The 12,198-nt window shown below is 36.0% G+C and overlaps 5 protein-coding genes across 5 annotated transcripts; 2 read left to right on the top strand and 3 right to left on the bottom strand.

Annotated features, from left to right (window-relative positions):
* Positions 1-985: 985 nt before the first annotated feature.
* LOC110847585 lies at positions 986-2,253 on the bottom strand. The gene is made up of 4 exons (XM_022094553.2): positions 1,882-2,253; positions 1,706-1,807; positions 1,542-1,631; positions 986-1,448 (listed from the first exon to the last, which is right to left on the bottom strand). The coding sequence occupies exons 1-4, from the start codon at positions 1,942-1,944 to the stop codon at positions 1,167-1,169; spliced, it is 537 nt and encodes a 178-aa protein (XP_021950245.1). The 5' UTR covers positions 1,945-2,253; the 3' UTR covers positions 986-1,166.
* Positions 2,254-2,795: 542 nt separating this feature from the next.
* On the top strand, positions 2,796-4,571 carry LOC110846606. Its single transcript, XM_022093412.2, has 7 exons — positions 2,796-3,102; positions 3,193-3,214; positions 3,296-3,722; positions 3,795-3,852; positions 3,942-3,994; positions 4,056-4,154; positions 4,233-4,571. The coding sequence occupies exons 3-7, from the start codon at positions 3,648-3,650 to the stop codon at positions 4,509-4,511; spliced, it is 564 nt and encodes a 187-aa protein (XP_021949104.1). The 5' UTR covers positions 2,796-3,102; positions 3,193-3,214; positions 3,296-3,647; the 3' UTR covers positions 4,512-4,571.
* LOC110846899 (glucose dehydrogenase [FAD, quinone]) lies at positions 4,539-7,583 on the bottom strand. The gene is made up of 10 exons (XM_022093737.2): positions 7,006-7,583; positions 6,780-6,941; positions 6,663-6,700; positions 6,356-6,542; positions 6,156-6,287; positions 5,885-6,085; positions 5,717-5,805; positions 4,959-5,629; positions 4,833-4,892; positions 4,539-4,760 (listed from the first exon to the last, which is right to left on the bottom strand). Exons 1-10 carry the CDS (start codon positions 7,163-7,165, stop codon positions 4,562-4,564), a joined length of 1,899 nt encoding a protein of 632 aa, XP_021949429.1. The 5' UTR covers positions 7,166-7,583; the 3' UTR covers positions 4,539-4,561.
* A 535-nt stretch (positions 7,584-8,118) lies between these two features.
* Positions 8,119-10,427, top strand: LOC110846013 (arrestin domain-containing protein 2). Its single transcript, XM_022092604.2, has 6 exons — positions 8,119-8,586; positions 8,656-8,778; positions 8,862-9,256; positions 9,328-9,507; positions 9,597-9,951; positions 10,030-10,427. The coding sequence occupies exons 1-6, from the start codon at positions 8,469-8,471 to the stop codon at positions 10,215-10,217; spliced, it is 1,359 nt and encodes a 452-aa protein (XP_021948296.1). The 5' UTR covers positions 8,119-8,468; the 3' UTR covers positions 10,218-10,427.
* On the bottom strand, positions 10,366-12,133 carry LOC110846012 (probable 3-hydroxyacyl-CoA dehydrogenase B0272.3). The gene is made up of 8 exons (XM_022092603.2): positions 11,902-12,133; positions 11,698-11,814; positions 11,458-11,613; positions 11,235-11,365; positions 11,059-11,156; positions 10,898-10,969; positions 10,706-10,822; positions 10,366-10,628 (listed from the first exon to the last, which is right to left on the bottom strand). The coding sequence occupies exons 1-8, from the start codon at positions 12,019-12,021 to the stop codon at positions 10,498-10,500; spliced, it is 942 nt and encodes a 313-aa protein (XP_021948295.1). The 5' UTR covers positions 12,022-12,133; the 3' UTR covers positions 10,366-10,497.
* Between the last annotated feature and the right edge of the window lie 65 nt (positions 12,134-12,198).

Below are 12,198 nucleotides of genomic sequence, written 5' to 3'. Positions count from 1 at the left end.
ATAGTTGGCTCATAAGATTCTTTTTGTGTCCAGGGTGGACTTTGGAAAAGTGATGCCTTTTTAAATCGCCAGAGAACAATGCCATGGATTAACCTGCGTGACATTTGTTAAGTTCTGAAAAATCGGCAACATGTAATGCCGCGGTGACAACTTAATAAAGTTTTATTTGTCATAAACTTCGTGTACAGACTACAACAGTTCATTATGCTAATTTTAGGAGAATGCATATGTGAAAAAAATTAAAAACGATTTCTAGGCAATAAAAACAATCTGGCGGCGGTGTTGACTTAACCGGACATTAATTATTATTTCATATCGTAATAAATTAGTATTCGTGATTACGTTTAAGATTTTTGATACGATATAAGACATGCGAAATGACGCGTGGGAAAAACGAGTGACCAACCGAAAGCAAAAATGGTTTTCATCAATGACCACATCCGCATAAGATTGGATTGCATCATATCACGAGGACTACAACTGCAGACAATTAATTTTCACCAGACAAAGCAAGACACATATTTACGTGACATGTAATGTGCAGCACAATGGAGGCGAATCGACCTCTTCGGCACTACAACTTGCAAAGAAGAAGGAACAGTTGAACAACAAGGAGATAACGGGGCTGTCAAATCTCAAATTCGCAATAGTATGCATAACTAAATTAGTGTAACATAACAATGATAAAGTCGAGGCCGACTCTGATCCGTTGTTGTGGAAAAATTTTCCCACGGTTGACTTGTTACTTTTTACGGTCTCGCGTACTTATTTGCAGATCTTATACAGCTTATTTTTATTTACCTATCCGTGTATACGAGAGTGCAAGTAAATTAGGTTTATCTCTCGTCCGGTTGTTCTGATTCATGCAAATGGACCGGATTATTACTAACAATAAAATTATACGTATCAAGTAATAATTAAGGTCACTGGTGTAATCGGAATTAAATCTGTCCCACTAACGCCTATCATTTACATGAAACGAAAGTAAGCTTTAAAAATGGAATGTAAATGTTTTATTTGAGTTTCGTATCTCGATAAGCTCATTTTAATCAATAATTGATAAATGGATACGGATAACCAATGAATATTTCATTTGTATTTACTAAACAACTTTGATAATAATATCACTAGAATTCGCTATTTGTACATGTTTTGTTTGGTAATTCTTAAACGTGTGAGTCACAATGTTGTATAATTGCTTTAGACTTTTGTAAAATATAGACATAAATAAATAGATTAATTGAATAAAATATGCTAATAAGAACTTGAACTGTAAGAAAAAATATAATTAGGCTTGACTGAATTACAATAAAATATAAATCCATGAAATCTCTCGTTTGCGATGATTCTTCCAATTTGCTATTGATAAGTCGTTTAATAAATCCTATTGCACAAACTTCCAAGATGATGTACACAAAAAGTACGCATTTTATCAGAGTTGTCAGCTCCTGTTACAAATTGGTTGAAATAAATGAGTCAAATCTATGCAACAATTTAGTAATTTAATGTCATTTTGATGTTTGACGTATGTGTATTTCTACCTTGTGAACTCCATGAAACATCATCATGCCACTGGAAAAGTATAAAATTCCGTAGCACCAGAGAATAAATATATCGGCCCTTCGACCAGCCTGAATTAGTTGTTGGAGTGATTAGAGTTTAAAATGCAGAATGTAAAATATCATAAATGATCTAGAAAATTTACAATTGGAGCTGATACGTAAATCCAAAAACTTTGCTCATCTTCATTTCGATTGAATTGAAAAGATTCCAAAGAACATGCGAGTAAGAAAACGACGGCCAAAAACTGTATGAAAATATCAATAAAAAGGTTGCAACTTATGTTTATAATAAAATAAAATTAAAATTAAAAATTCTCACCATGTGCATAAATGCCCAAAAATATGTCGATGTTCTCAAAGAAAGTTTATCTGAGCACAACATTTTTCTATAAAATTCACCTTCGCCTATTTCTAGCAATACTGAGGAGACGCTATCACTCGCATATGATCCAAACTGTTTTCTACCAAATAATATATTACTTATCTCGTGAATATGGTTTAACTGTAATATTTGGCCACTCTGTATTTCTTTACGTTTGCAGCTAAACTAATGGTCCTACAAATCAGTTGAACAGAACAGAAGTAAAATGACTACCTTCAATTTTCTTAGAAAATTATGTATGTACATGTTACTCCTTCATGAATAAAAACTGCTTGAGTCCTACACTTACATTGAATTGTGATGAGTTGTGATACTTTTGCAGATCTAGCATTGTCTTGCAGGCTCTTCTCGTGTCATTACAACTTGCAGTTCAAAACAAGTCTTTTTAGACGTAAGTAAGTCAGGCCTGCTCCCATATTAAAGCATAGCCAAGACAAATCTCCCCCTATGCATGCATACACATGAAATTCATATAATAGTGCTATCGATCAGATAAATACCCTCCGCCAAATGTTTAGGTCAACCAAAAAGCTTGTCCAACAACTTTATATGTGCGCATTCAGTTAGGGTTAAGGGGTTGATCACGAAAATGTATACGAAATGATGCAAGAGCTGTCATGATATATCCTAGGTACGAATGTGGATAATGCCGCTGCACTCCATGTAAAGCACAAAAATCATTGCATTTGAACACAATAATTAAGAAAGTGCATTTTTCTGCCATTTTAAAAACTATCATATTTCGAGCATCTACATATAACATTCAACCATAAAAAAGATGAAAAGTATAAATGTACATATAATGGACTTTGTTACAAAATTTACTCACTTACAATTACATTTTCTGCAAGGAAGTTACATAAGATACGCTTGTCACAAAATGTGGAGGTCTGGCATCGTCCTGGCATCTTTTTTAATTCTTCCTACTGTGGTGTCAATTTACTCGAAAAATCGGCTAAAAAACGTCTCAAATCTTGGAATTTCTACTAACTCAACCCTGAGAAAAGTTAGATCACAGGAGAGACCTGAATCGAAACTTCCTGATTATCGCTACAAGGAGGAGCTATCAAGAGAACTCGATAAAAACCTTATCGCTTTTATCCAGAATATAATTCCTTCAATTAAACCCAAAGTGAATTGGATGGCAGACTCCATCAGGTTATATGTCAAACATTTTAAACATGCATACATGGTTGACATTATGTAAATCTATTTAGCTAATAATTTTAACTGCAATTATTTATGTAGCGATGCCGTAGGCGTAACACAAGTATGTGATTTGACCAACTAAACCCAATATTATACTAATTACTCCATATGACAAGATCCAAATTCTGGTATTTATTTATAGGCCAAACTCCTGCAAACTATGGCAAATACAAATAACACTATTCGCGTGGTGGAGACATTTTTTAATAAAATGTACCAAGCATTGGTCGTCAATGAAAATGATGGGAATGTTGCTTTATTAGAGCCGTCGAGAACTAGGAGACAAAGGCCAGTCCTGGTACGAAAGAACAAATATCGCAGCAATGAGGTTAACCGCAATTATTTGCTCAAGAGCAATAATAAATACTACATTTTTCCTGCTGCTCATGAGTTTCATCCGTTCAAGTTTTAGTTGATCATTGCTGTAAATGGTGTAATCACTAATTTGTTAACTGTTTAAAATTTAATAAAATAATTCATCAATGTCATAATTTATGGAAGCCAGGCTTATTCGTTGGAAGACGGTTCTAGTATCACGTCAATTGGAAATATTCACGTACATCAACCTTGTAAGAAGTTAAACATTTTGGTGCTGGCATTTTTACTTCGTCGGTTTATCCACTTTCTTATTTCATACGTAGATTTGGTCGCTTTTGGAGTTTTCTATTATTTTCACTAACTATCCTTGGATTAGCCTAGGTATCAATTCATACTTTGCTATTATTTGGTAATGTAAAATAATATATGTAACATATATATAACATTATGCATATGTGGTTTCACTCTAGGCTTCCTTTCCCGATTTTTTATGTCATGGATTCTGATTTGGGCTCACAGAAAGGTGATTAATGTAAAACTTTAAAACTGCAGTCACGTATTTTCATATATTTTTTTTTGCTCAGAAACACGCAACCGCATGCAAAATATGGTGCATATTTGAAGCGGTTATGATAGTCATCATACTAACACTCGGACTTTGCAAAGTGATAAAATTTACGAAAGTTGGGGTTGCATTCGCAATTTTATCATTCTTAATAAAACTCTACGGGCTTTGTGCGATTTATTATTTTTCTTTGGAGGTTGCCAGCGATAAGGACGCCTTTACAAATGGAAAAATGTTCTCAATTTCGAAACCAAGACTTAATACTCCTGCACCATCGCCGTCAATGATGAGGACTGAAAACGAACATAGACTCAATAATTACATTTGCGAGAATGATGAGTCACAGGTTTATAGTGATAAATGTCCACTAAACAATATTATCGACGAAAATGAGTGCAGACCAAAACTAACTCTTTCCGGCTCTGAGGTTCAGTACTCAATCATTTATACGCAACCGTTTATTCATACCAAATGACCAAGTGTGAAAAGTTTGATAATAAAATAAACATTTTGTGTTTCTCTGCATCATACATAATTATTTTGCGTAAAATTCATTAAATTAGAAGCGTATTGATTTTGTCCCAAATCTGGATTATTCCAGTCGTCCAAAATCATGTCTGAAGAAAATTGACCCAGCATCCGCATCGTTGCGTCATTTACAGAAGTATATTTCAATTGTAATACTGAAGCATCAACAATTCTAAGATTTCGAACTCCAAACACCCTAAAAACATCAAACCCTTATTAATACAAATAAATAGTACATCTGGGTATACAGATTTAATTCAAAAAGTACCGTAAACGATTATCCACAACGGCTTCAGGGTCACCCATCCTGCCGACGGGAGCTGTACCGCTGTAAAATTGTAAATGAGGGCCTTAATTTATACTTATTATTTCTTCATAAACATAAGTAAAATACCTGTACTTGTACGCAGTAATCGTGGTGTGCCTTGCTAAGCACTCGTAATATCGATCACTTTTAAAACTGTGTTTTTCACAACCCGGAAACGGAATATTCATTAAATGTGCATCAATTTTTCTCATCGCGTTCGTCTCTTCGACTAACTTGACTGCAAACTTCATTCCTTCAACCAGGATTTTTACGTCTTCTTTATTTTGCAAATATTTCGGATCAATCAACATCGGACTTCGTGGGTTTCTATCGCGCAGCTTAACATAGCCAACTCCTTTCGGTCGTGCTAAGGTGACCAGTTGAAGAAATGAATCCTTTCCTCGCGCTGACCCAAAATAGTCCAAGCTCGACTGTTTAAAGTTGAATGACTTTCCATAGTCCAGTTCCGTCCTGCCATCAGTGGAGGAGGAAATGACGTACGTGTGGACATCAAGACCATCTCGTTCAACAGTGTCCCCTAAAGCTCTGGAGAAATTTGTGAGAAACGAATGAGTCGCCTCCGTCCTCGCCGCAGCCATCGGACCCGTTCCCGTAAATAACCACCGAAGGATCACTTGGACCGTGATATCTCGTTCTCGAATGAATGAATAGCCGTCCTTCACGATAAATGGTCCCATTAGGGCCCCATATTTATCTTGCAAATTTTGACCCACAGGAAGATCAGCCACAACTTTGATCTACTTATATAATACGTATATTTACATAATGTTGATCATGGAATTACTGACTATATTGATTAGGTATTTTTTTAATGTGAATTTCACCCCTAGTCGCTCCAGGTCTTTCCGGGGCCCGATACCGGACAACATTAAAATTCGTGGCGTATTAATAGTTCCAGCGCACAATATTACCTCTGTGCACGTAAGAACCAGAGCATTGCATTGCTTCATTACAAATTTTCTTTCTTCAAAACCGACATAATATGTAGATACCTTTATCTGCAAAGGCGCGAAAGGCCTTCCCATGCCTCTCATACTCTACGCCAACCGTTTGTCCGTCCACGATGATAACTTTGGTCACATAAGCAAATTTTCGAACAATCAAATTCACTCGTTTCATGACTTTGAGTAACGTGCCAGTAAATGCGTCAGCTCGTTGTCCCCCTTTTGTGTAAAAGTCCATTGGGGCGAACCCTATAGAGAAAAATATTTACCTTTTATTGGATTTATACAAAATATTTTATAAATCCATCTTTATCATCACCTTCCGTGTATGGACCATTGTTGGGATCCCTAATTTTATACCCTAATTCCAATCCAGAGTCGAGCAAGTGAGATGTAAATGGCATTATGTAAGCTTTCTCCACACCCATCCCACCACCCTTTCCGTGGGATCCTGTAAAAATATGCAATAACCATTTTTTCCAGCATAATTGATAACGCTACATAATATTTATTTCATACCATCCTCAAAATAGCCAAAATAATCCTCAATCTTGTGGTAATATTTCAATACATTTTCAAGTCTCCATTTTTCATCTCCAAGATTCTCTGCGATTTTGTTAAATCCTTGAACATTTCCTCGGATATATATTAGTCCGTTAATTGTCGAGGAGCCTCCAAGCTGTCTCCCTCCAGGCCAGTGAGATACCTTTACCATTAGTCAAAGGCGTTCATAGTTAGCAAAATATTCATAAGAATGTCCCTTGCATGAAATGCATAGAAATGAAATCTACCATGTCTACATATTATATAGCTACACTAGAATTACCCTCTTGTTAAGCCCGAAAGCAGCATCTCGCTGAGGAACTATCAGATGTGTATGTTTAGAATGCAATAAATTACTACTTTTAAACTAAATATAATCAGCTATGTATATTAGACTTGCTTGTTCGATGTGCAAAATCCACAGGTTTTTGATTATTGAGAAGGTATCCATAAACGGGAATGCTGAGGTAGGGGCTTGGGAGGCCCCCAGCTTCAAGTAATAAAACTGAATATTTTTCCGAAAGTCGGTTGGCCAGTTGGCAACCAGCCGAGCCAGCGCCCACTGCAGAACAAGAAAATATAATTATCACATAAAATACCAAATCACAAAATGATAAATAATCTACCAATAATATAGTCAAAACTGTCAATGTTGAATTCATATGCCATATCCATTTCGTCGTTGTTGAGATCCATGAAAACAAATTTGGCAAGGAGAAGTTCTAATACTTCCATGAAAATGAACATGGCAGGACCAAGGCGTATGAATTCAGCTAAAAACCTCATCTTCAACCCTTGACTCACAATTACTACTTATTATTTACAATTATTAAAATTTGTTCAATAAATTAAAAATATGGCCTTTGTCATAACTTTCACTGGAAACCCCGATTTATCAGAAAAAGACTGGTTACGTATTACGATGTTCCATTCATTTTATGGATGGATTTTCGTGACGGTGCCATTAACAAAATTGCCTGGATGATAAAAGATTTGTATATCCGCACCAACTCATGAAACAAAACAAAAGCGTCTTTTGTCTAATATTTTTGATAGTTCAAGTTCCTCTTTTTTTGCTGATGGTCAATGCTCTGGATTTAAGAAATATGTGTCTGCGTACAACAATAGAACACGAAGCAGGTACTTTCTTAACAGACAGTAGTTGACAGTAGCATATATATACTATTTTAGACGCCGAGTTGATTCACTTGATTCAACAAAAACTAAATACAAAGTATTCGTGCCAAAAATAAAACTGTTTTATAAGGGAACATATACATACATAAATAGAAGAACCAACTTACAAAATAAAAAATCACAACCCGATCATAAGAAGCCATAACCATAGAACACTTGACCGTTGAAAATCCCTGCATATTGAAATCATAGAGTTACATAATGTTACATATTCCATCTATGTATCAGCTAATTTTGATGACGCAAGCAGTGTTTTCCACTGTTTACAAATAATGGAAAGTACATTAGAAAATATGAAATATATTTATTTTGGTTCCATCATAGATAGACCACAATACCAAAGATATGGTTTTCGGCAAATTGCATATCTATTTATATATGCACCGTTGTCGTACATCCTTCGCTGGACCAAAAATAATCTGGAATATGAGAAGTGCACAGAAGCGACAGGAAACTACGCGATTTGCTCAACTGTTGAAATGCGTGCACAGGTTATGCTATTTTTGGCAAAGTGGATTATAGACGCCAACAAATTCTCACAAAGAGTTGCGTATTATATGTGAGTAGAGAAAGCTGTGAAAGTAATCGATAACTCAGGACGTATGTACGAATGTACGTGGAGGCAGGGGCTAGGTTGCTCAGTCCCATATATTCCACCTCCACTTCAGCAAATTCCAAATAAATAGGTAGAATAGACCACCCACCTGGCTTTAAGATCTCCAAAAATATTAAATTTTCTGCTAAATATCTGTAAAGTATCCAATGGGCATGTAATTTTCGTATGTACTTCATACACGTAGTGGAAGTGATGGTAATTTGTATGCGAGTATTATAAAAAAATCCCTTCCATTTACAAGTGAGGAGCAATAGATACGTGGAGCCCTTTTGCAGAATGTACCCTCAAATTTTCGAAATTCGACTTGATGACGACACCACAAAAAAGTTTTACGCGGGACAATTGGTCGAAGGAAGGGTTATCTTGGCCCTTGGCAAAGAGAAAGTTGTGCGAGGTATTTTTATACAATGCATGCAACAGATATTGTAAATAAATCATACAATTTAAAATATTCAACAAATAGGAATAGTCGTTCGACTAATCGGAAAAGGAAATGTGTATTGGGACAACACTGGAATCAAACATAACACTGTTTATCGAGAATCTGAAACATACGTCAACGCTACTGCCCAGTTACTTGTCCCAGGTTTGCAAATTATTGCTGCCACATTCATCAGGGGGCAAGTGTTAACTAGTATTTTTTAGCGAGTACTTAAAATTGTTTTGCAGAGGATGGCAGACAAACGGTTATGGCTCCAGGCTCCTATGAATACTTGTTTTCACTCCAACTTCCCCCCAATATTCCCAGCTCCATTGAAGGACAACACTGCTTTGTCCGATACTATTTGGAAGCCGCAATTCAACGTCCGTGGAAGGATGACCAAATTCAAGAATCTGTAATCCATGTCACAAGTATTTCTGACCTGTCTCCAGAGACAGCGGAACCTGCGAGCATGCAACAAGAAAAATTCGTGGGATTCAACCTTTGTCAGAAAGGACCAATTATTCTTAACTTTATGATAGGCAAAACTGGCTTCGTGCCTGGAGAGTTTCTGCAATTTGGCGTTGAAATCCGTAATACATCGTCAACTAGAATTAATCGTGTTCACGTGTCTTTAAAACGGGTACATTTTTTACCAAACATTCGACATATAGACAGCTTAATGAATTGAATAATTGATGTTTTTTCGTGTAGCAACTCACTGGCCACGCTAAAGGCGAAACAAAGTCCAGTCATGATAAATTTTTACAACTGAACGGGCCACCAACTGAAGTTGGTGGATATCTATTGTGGCAGAGCAACTTTGAAATTCCTGTACTTCCACCATCCGACTTACTTGGATGCAACATTATAAGTATTAAATATTATGTGGAGGTAAACAAATACATAATACATTCATTGCATCTGGTAGATAGTCATGTATGTACAAATCTGAAATATTCGTCTCCCATCTTTTTTTCTAGATCAAACTAGCTTTGGAGAAATGGGTGGATGCAAAATTTGTCAAACATATTTTCATTGGCACTTCCCAACAATGCGTCAAGGAACATAGGAATTCATCCTCCGAGTTGTTTTTTGCGAATCATGAAACTCCAACAAAGAAACCAAAGTCGAGGAAGACTTCGGTGGTGATGTCGAGGAAGAACTCGATGATAAAGTCCCCCATTGAAGAATTTCGGTTCAATGACAACGACGCTATTTGGGGAAACGATGACGAAGTGGAGAATGTTGCAATGCTAATGTCTCCCCCGTCAGCTTCAATATCAGGAGAAAATGGATTCATCTTTTCATCTTCTCTGCCACCTCTTGATTTAACTTGTGAGATTAATTTGAATTTTATGACAAATGTGCATATCAAATCAATAATTCGCTTACACCAATTTTTCTGATTTCCAGTCTTCCAAACCAAACCTGAGAGACACCCATTCTTTAAATTCTACGAGGATTGTGATTACGAGTCTTCGTACCCTTATCGAAACATGTCGACGAGTAATGTCCCTCAGCAAGCAAATAGACCTCCACGGCCACACTCCAACCCAGGACATCACTGGGGTCGATCGTATTGGGATAACGAGGATGATTAATCTTGTATCTTGAATTTTGTATCGACTCGAATCTTTCATTTTGGCACAAGTGCATAAATGGGATAATGCGCTTATATGTATGTACACGGATGGGTGCGTGTACCGCCGAATTTGTTGTTCATCAACTTAATCACAGGAACAGTAAATATTAATTAAGGTCTTGTTATATAATTTTACTTTCTAAAATAAGAAACAACATTCACAAATCTGCACATTTCATGCGTTCTCTTGATTGAACAAAAGTTGTGATTTAAAATAAAGCTCAATTAAAACTATAACATTATTTTCCTTTCTTATCATAATTGTAGAATCCTGAGCCGGATTTGACTCCCAATTTTCCTTCCTGAACAAGTTTTTCAAGAGTTTTGGGCACCACGAAGCTAGCATTGTCCGGATGGTTTTTAACCCAACCTTCATTAGCAATTGCAACAAATTAATGACAAAAGTTAAATACGGAAGATTGCATAAGAGTAATATGAATATCAAACCTTGTAGAATAAAAAGTATGACATCTAAGCCAACATAGTCCGCTAGTTCAAACGGGCCCATGGGATAGCCAGCCCCCAGCTTCATTGCAATGTCAATATCAGTAGTAGATGCGTCGCCTAATAATTGACATTAGAATCGATCTTTAACCAATAGTTTTATAAGCATTAGCGCATACGCTACAAATTTTTCACCTCTTTCATACATTAACACCCCTTGTACGAGATATGGCACCAGCAGTCTATTTACAATAAATCCTGGGGTGTCTTTAAAAAATTATGATTACAAAAATTACATAATAATTGACTTTTTTGTAAACTCGTATGATTTTCATTTTTCTTTAATGGTCAATTACCTTTACAGGTTACACATACTTTTCCTATCGACTGTCCCCAATTCATTAGCTTCCGATATGTGTCTTGTGACGTCTCTTGAGTGCTTATAACTTCCAATCTAACAATATATTAAAAGTTAATACAAATTAAACTAATAAAGTTCTTTAAGTTAGCTTAATAAAATTTTGAAAATCACAATTTCATCATGGGCACTGGGTTGAAGAAATGTAGACCAGCAAATTTATCTTTACGGTTTGAATGAAGAGCAATATCTTTAATTTGTATGGAGCTGGTGTTGGAGGCTAAAATGGTTGTGTCAGTAGTTAGCTGTAAAATATCAAGTTGTAAATTGATAATACTTTCTTAAAACCTAAGACTACTTTGGTCATAACACTAATGTAAAATATATGTACGCATACCAATTCAACTTCTTTAAACAACTTTTGTTTCGCTACCAAGTTTTCTACTATGGCTTCTAAAACTAATCCCGAACCTTTCACAACACCCAAATCTTGGGTGAAACTGATTTTTTTAAGGATGGAGGGAGCATAACTGGCAGCCTTTGATGGGTCATCCTACAAGAAAAATAGGTCAACTCACAGTAAGGCTAAAGTAACGGTAAAACTATAATAAATCGGGAAAACATATTATAAACTCACCTTAAATTTGTTCTTTGCGACACGTTCTAAACTTTTGGTAATGATTGCCTTGGACTTTTCCAACGCTTTGTCATTAACTTCAATCACATTTACATCGTTTCCAGCAGCTGCAGCTACCTAGTTTAGTCAAATAGGTGGAATACGATCTTTGAGTCTAATTATTATTATGCAGTTAAGATTAAGGTCCAAGATTAATATATTTACCTGAGCAATGCCAGAACCCATCAAGCCTCCTCCGATGATACTCACATTGGAGATGGAACGGTACCCGGAGAAAGATCGCAATGTCTGTAGAAGAGGTGTGGTTTTTGACATGTTTAACATTTTTAAATATTGGAATATTGGAAATATTTTAGAGAGCAATTTCAAGATAAAAATGAGACCAACACAAGAGAGAACTTTCACTATGTCAGTGAGTGAGTCCAAACTCCAAAGTTTACACAATCATTCCCACACATACCGGCTCAACTCGCCTCAAGTCGAATATCATTATTGCATGCC

Source organism: Folsomia candida, unplaced genomic scaffold, assembly GCF_002217175.1.
Source record: "Folsomia candida strain VU population unplaced genomic scaffold, ASM221717v1 Fcan01_Sc003, whole genome shotgun sequence".
Lineage (NCBI taxonomy): Eukaryota > Metazoa > Arthropoda > Collembola > Entomobryomorpha > Isotomidae > Folsomia > Folsomia candida.
Note: the sequence above shows the minus strand (reverse complement) of the source record. Positions and strands in the feature narration are given on the sequence as shown.

What these genes read in the sequence shown, in the direction of transcription:
- LOC110847585 (XM_022094553.2), bottom strand. Translation starts at nt 1,944, where the DNA reads ATGTTGTGCTCAGATAAACTTTCTTTGAGAACATCGACATATTTTTGG. An exon ending in TTTGGGCATTTATGCACATG is followed by an intron (nt 1,808 to 1,881) that starts GTGAGAATTTTT and finishes ATTTTCATACAG; the next exon opens with TTTTTGGCCGTCGTTTTCTT. An exon ending in TTTACGTATCAGCTCCAATT is followed by an intron (nt 1,632 to 1,705) that starts GTAAATTTTCTA and finishes CAACTAATTCAG; the next exon opens with GCTGGTCGAAGGGCCGATAT.
- LOC110846606 (XM_022093412.2), top strand. Translation starts at nt 3,648, where the DNA reads ATGGAAGCCAGGCTTATTCGTTGGAAGACGGTTCTAGTATCACGTCAA. An exon ending in TATTCACGTACATCAACCTT is followed by an intron (nt 3,723 to 3,794) that starts GTAAGAAGTTAA and finishes TTTCATACGTAG; the next exon opens with ATTTGGTCGCTTTTGGAGTT. An exon ending in AAGTGATAAAATTTACGAAA is followed by an intron (nt 4,155 to 4,232) that starts GTTGGGGTTGCA and finishes TTTTCTTTGGAG; the next exon opens with GTTGCCAGCGATAAGGACGC.
- LOC110846899 (XM_022093737.2), bottom strand. Translation starts at nt 7,165, where the DNA reads ATGAGGTTTTTAGCTGAATTCATACGCCTTGGTCCTGCCATGTTCATT. An exon ending in TCGCGCCTTTGCAGATAAAG is followed by an intron (nt 5,806 to 5,884) that starts GTATCTACATAT and finishes TTACGTGCACAG; the next exon opens with AGGTAATATTGTGCGCTGGA. An exon ending in ATTACTGCGTACAAGTACAG is followed by an intron (nt 4,893 to 4,958) that starts GTATTTTACTTA and finishes ACAATTTTACAG; the next exon opens with CGGTACAGCTCCCGTCGGCA.
- LOC110846013 (XM_022092604.2), top strand. Translation starts at nt 8,469, where the DNA reads ATGTACCCTCAAATTTTCGAAATTCGACTTGATGACGACACCACAAAA. An exon ending in TTCACGTGTCTTTAAAACGG is followed by an intron (nt 9,257 to 9,327) that starts GTACATTTTTTA and finishes TTTTTCGTGTAG; the next exon opens with CAACTCACTGGCCACGCTAA. An exon ending in GTATTAAATATTATGTGGAG is followed by an intron (nt 9,508 to 9,596) that starts GTAAACAAATAC and finishes CTTTTTTTCTAG; the next exon opens with ATCAAACTAGCTTTGGAGAA.
- LOC110846012 (XM_022092603.2), bottom strand. Translation starts at nt 12,021, where the DNA reads ATGTTAAACATGTCAAAAACCACACCTCTTCTACAGACATTGCGATCT. An exon ending in AGTATGTGTAACCTGTAAAG is followed by an intron (nt 10,970 to 11,058) that starts GTAATTGACCAT and finishes AATTTTTTAAAG; the next exon opens with ACACCCCAGGATTTATTGTA. An exon ending in GGTGTTAATGTATGAAAGAG is followed by an intron (nt 10,823 to 10,897) that starts GTGAAAAATTTG and finishes GTCAATTATTAG; the next exon opens with GCGACGCATCTACTACTGAT.